General features: G+C 33.9%; 1 protein-coding gene across 1 annotated transcript; it reads left to right on the forward strand.

Annotated features, from left to right (window-relative positions):
* The first annotated feature begins 1,697 nt into the window (after positions 1-1,697).
* LOC143246973 (cuticle protein 7) lies at positions 1,698-3,131 on the forward strand. The gene is made up of 3 exons (XM_076494241.1): positions 1,698-1,847; positions 2,311-2,543; positions 2,910-3,131. The coding sequence occupies exons 1-2, from the start codon at positions 1,836-1,838 to the stop codon at positions 2,533-2,535; spliced, it is 237 nt and encodes a 78-aa protein (XP_076350356.1). The 5' UTR covers positions 1,698-1,835; the 3' UTR covers positions 2,536-2,543; positions 2,910-3,131.
* The last annotated feature ends 294 nt before the right edge of the window (positions 3,132-3,425 follow it).

The raw sequence follows: 3,425 nt of genomic DNA on the forward strand, positions 1-3,425 counted from the left end.
AGAGCTTCAAGATGTTTACTCGTCTACGAAAATAAAACATTTATATCTGAATTTTTTTTTAATGTTTACATGAAACAAAATTAGCCCCCACTAGTAGAGCGGTAAGTCTACGGATTTACTACGCCAAAACCAGGGGTTCGATTCCCCTCGGTGGGCTCAGCAGATAGCCCGATGTGGCTTTGCTTTCAGAAAAACACACACAAACGAAATTAATCGCCTAGCACAATGATACATGCATGTACCGTGAGTGTGATGACTTTTATATGATTATGCTGAGACGATTAAAGGGTCAGAAGGTTCTCTTGGCAGACGAATAACAAGCTCAGGCTATTTCCTGATATCTTACGGTGTTAATGAAATACTATAATTACAAATCAATGATGATGAGAAAACCCAGTTGTAGAGAAATATATATGTAAAAACGTTTCGTTTGGGTTGAGAAAATATTTTACGTAGAGGAGCGAACAACGTTTCGACCTTCTTCGGTCATCGTCAGGTTCACAAAGAAAGAGGTAACTGAGCGGAAGCTGACACCATGTTTGCAAGGGTTGTATAACTGAGTGTCGGAATGTAGAGGACGTGTTTAGATGTTTGAATATAATTTTATATTATTTATTTTATTATTTATTAATATAGGTATAAAGCCGTTCCTTTATATTGGTTCATTTTGGGTTTAAGTTGTTGTATAAGTAAGGCTTCTTTAATTTTGCATTTGTTTATGTTTGTTTCTTTATTTAGTATTTGAGTGTTTTCTGTGGTTATGTTGTGTTTACTTGACTTGCAGTGATCGAAAACGTGTGAAGGTGACTTTTTATGTTGTTTGAATCTGGTTTCCATTTTTCTACTTGTTTTTCCAATATAGAAGTCGTGGCAGTTATCACATTGTATTTTATAAATAATGTTGGTGTGGTGTTTGTCAGTGTAGTTTTTACATAGTATAGACCTCAGTTTTGTGCCTGGTTTTTGAATAAATTTGGTATTAACTGGAATGCCATATTTTGTTACTAGTTTTTGCCAAATGTTGGTTATGTTTCTACTGATGTCAGGAATATATGGTATGCAGCAGTATATGGTTTCAAGATTTTTTTATTCGTGAGATATATTTACTTTTATTGGTTGATTTTGCTTTCTGTCTAGGTGTGTGTGCATTTAAGTGAATGAATACATAATTTATTATTGAATAACGTGAACAAATACTTCTTAATTCAATAGCACCAACAATAAATTAGATCTTGAAGAAACCGGATCACACCTGGTAGACACAAAAACTGACAAATCTTATAAAATATGGTTGTCGCTCTAATATTGTATGTCTTATCTTATAACTATCATTGGAAGAACCAAGTGATCTTCCAGGATAACCCCGCCCTTTACAGAGGAGATTATCCAACAGGAAATCTTCCTCTGTTTGTTCTGCTATACGAGCTCCAGCCAGTTTCTTGTAGGAAATGGGTCAAATATTTTTTATTAGATACTAATTTCTGCAACTCCTGGACTTTGACCATTTGACCTTCAACAAAAATATCTTTTCAACCCACAGTTCCATGTTTAAAAATGCAAAGAAGTATCAAGATGTAGAGGCTGGTTAGCCTTCAGCTGAGGTCTCTCACGTTGATATTTCTATACCTCTTCCCCTTGTAATTCATTATATCTTCAACTGTGGGACCACACTGAACTCACTGCATAGAGGGGAGCAAAACAGGTAAATTAAACAGCCATTCTTGTTACGTTATGCTGAAAAACTTGTGGTCAGTTCTATAAAAGGTGCTCAGGAGGATGAAGGAAAACATAGCCTGACAGAGTCAAGCAGAGAAACATAACCATAACTTATCAACATGAACAAGCTGGTAAGTTCAGAATTCGATCTCATTTGAAAACGTAGTTTGTTAATAGTAGGTTATAAAAGGCATTGTAATGCTGGCTGGAATACTGAAAGAAAAATACAATCCATGAAGGCTCATAATCAAGGATGATACATGGAAACTGTAATATAAATTAAAATATATATTCCATATGGTGTTATAATTTAATCTGCTAACATTTTATCAAAGAAGACTTCCTTTAAATATGGCTTTAATAACAGAATAAGTTGACAATACAATTTCTGTTGTTTTCCTCTGCGGGTCGCAAGTCAAACTCTAACTTTTACATTATGATATTATGTGCTCCTTATAGGTATTTATAAGTTTAAAAAAACACGACTCTTTTGATTTATATTTAAGCCTATACTTTAACATTGTACGCTTGTGTTTCGAAATGTGTTTGAAATAAGGACTTTTAAAGGAATCTCGTGCACTTTCTCTCGTGCAGTTAGTCCTTCTTGTCGTCGCCGTTATGGCCACCGTCGCTATGGGTCAAGCCGTAAGATACGCAAACGGCTACACCTACGACATCGAAACTGGTCAGGTGTCCAGCCCCTACACAGGCAGAGTATACGAAACTAAGGGAAAAGCTCCCTTTTATGGTTTCAACTTCGAGTATCCCTATCACTATTATCGAGGATACTATCACGGATATCCCTGGACCTTCTACTAAACTGTCTCGTGAGTAGAAAGAATCTCTGTTAAAATTGAAGAATTCTGACTCAAAAATATTAATGTTATTATCCAATAAGCAGCTACGAATAATGCCTAAATATATTCTGTATCTTTTAAATAATGGATCGTAGAAAACAAAATATTATTACATTCAGATTTGTTAAGTAAAGGCTTTATGTTTCTGGAAAACAGAACATTTATCGCTACTTAAGGTCCTTTATAAGGTTGTCGTCGAGTGAACTTACAAATCCAAACAGCTAATTTGTTTTTAACGTTTCCTTTAACGAATATTCTAGAAAGTTATTTATTTTAGGCCTTTGCCAACATAGTTTCGATTAACATATATTCTTATTTTTCGTTTCTCATTTATAGGGTATCCAGTTCCTTCTTCCGAACAAGATTGGCTAAACTTTTAAATGAAATTTTTCTACTGTCTCTCCAGTTACGATGAACGCCAAATAAAAGAAACATAAGTCTCTAACTGCTACTTTTATGACGTCACTATGGGATATTCCAAGTAATTACAACACTTCTTTTACGCTGTGCTGTTCTTGTATATAATATAAAAATAATAAAAAAATATTCCAACCTTTACTTCTGTGTTTTTATTGTCGTTTATTTCGATGGGAGAAAGAAATTCATGACGCTAAACACGCCTATCTCTTTCACTTAGTAATATAACTGTTTCATTTAGTAATTTATCCACTTTAGGTCGCATTATAAAATATTTAAATCATTCACGTGTTGTTAATGTAATATTTTTAATAACAAATTGATAACATGGCCTTTGTTTTATTTGATATATATTACCAAAGCATAATAAGTTCAGGCAAATGGTATTTTTTATGGTAAAGTCAGTAACACCGACTAGTGGAATTTGACTGTTAC

Source organism: Tachypleus tridentatus, chromosome 3, assembly GCF_004210375.1.
Source record: "Tachypleus tridentatus isolate NWPU-2018 chromosome 3, ASM421037v1, whole genome shotgun sequence".
NCBI classification, from domain to species: domain Eukaryota; kingdom Metazoa; phylum Arthropoda; class Merostomata; order Xiphosura; family Limulidae; genus Tachypleus; species Tachypleus tridentatus.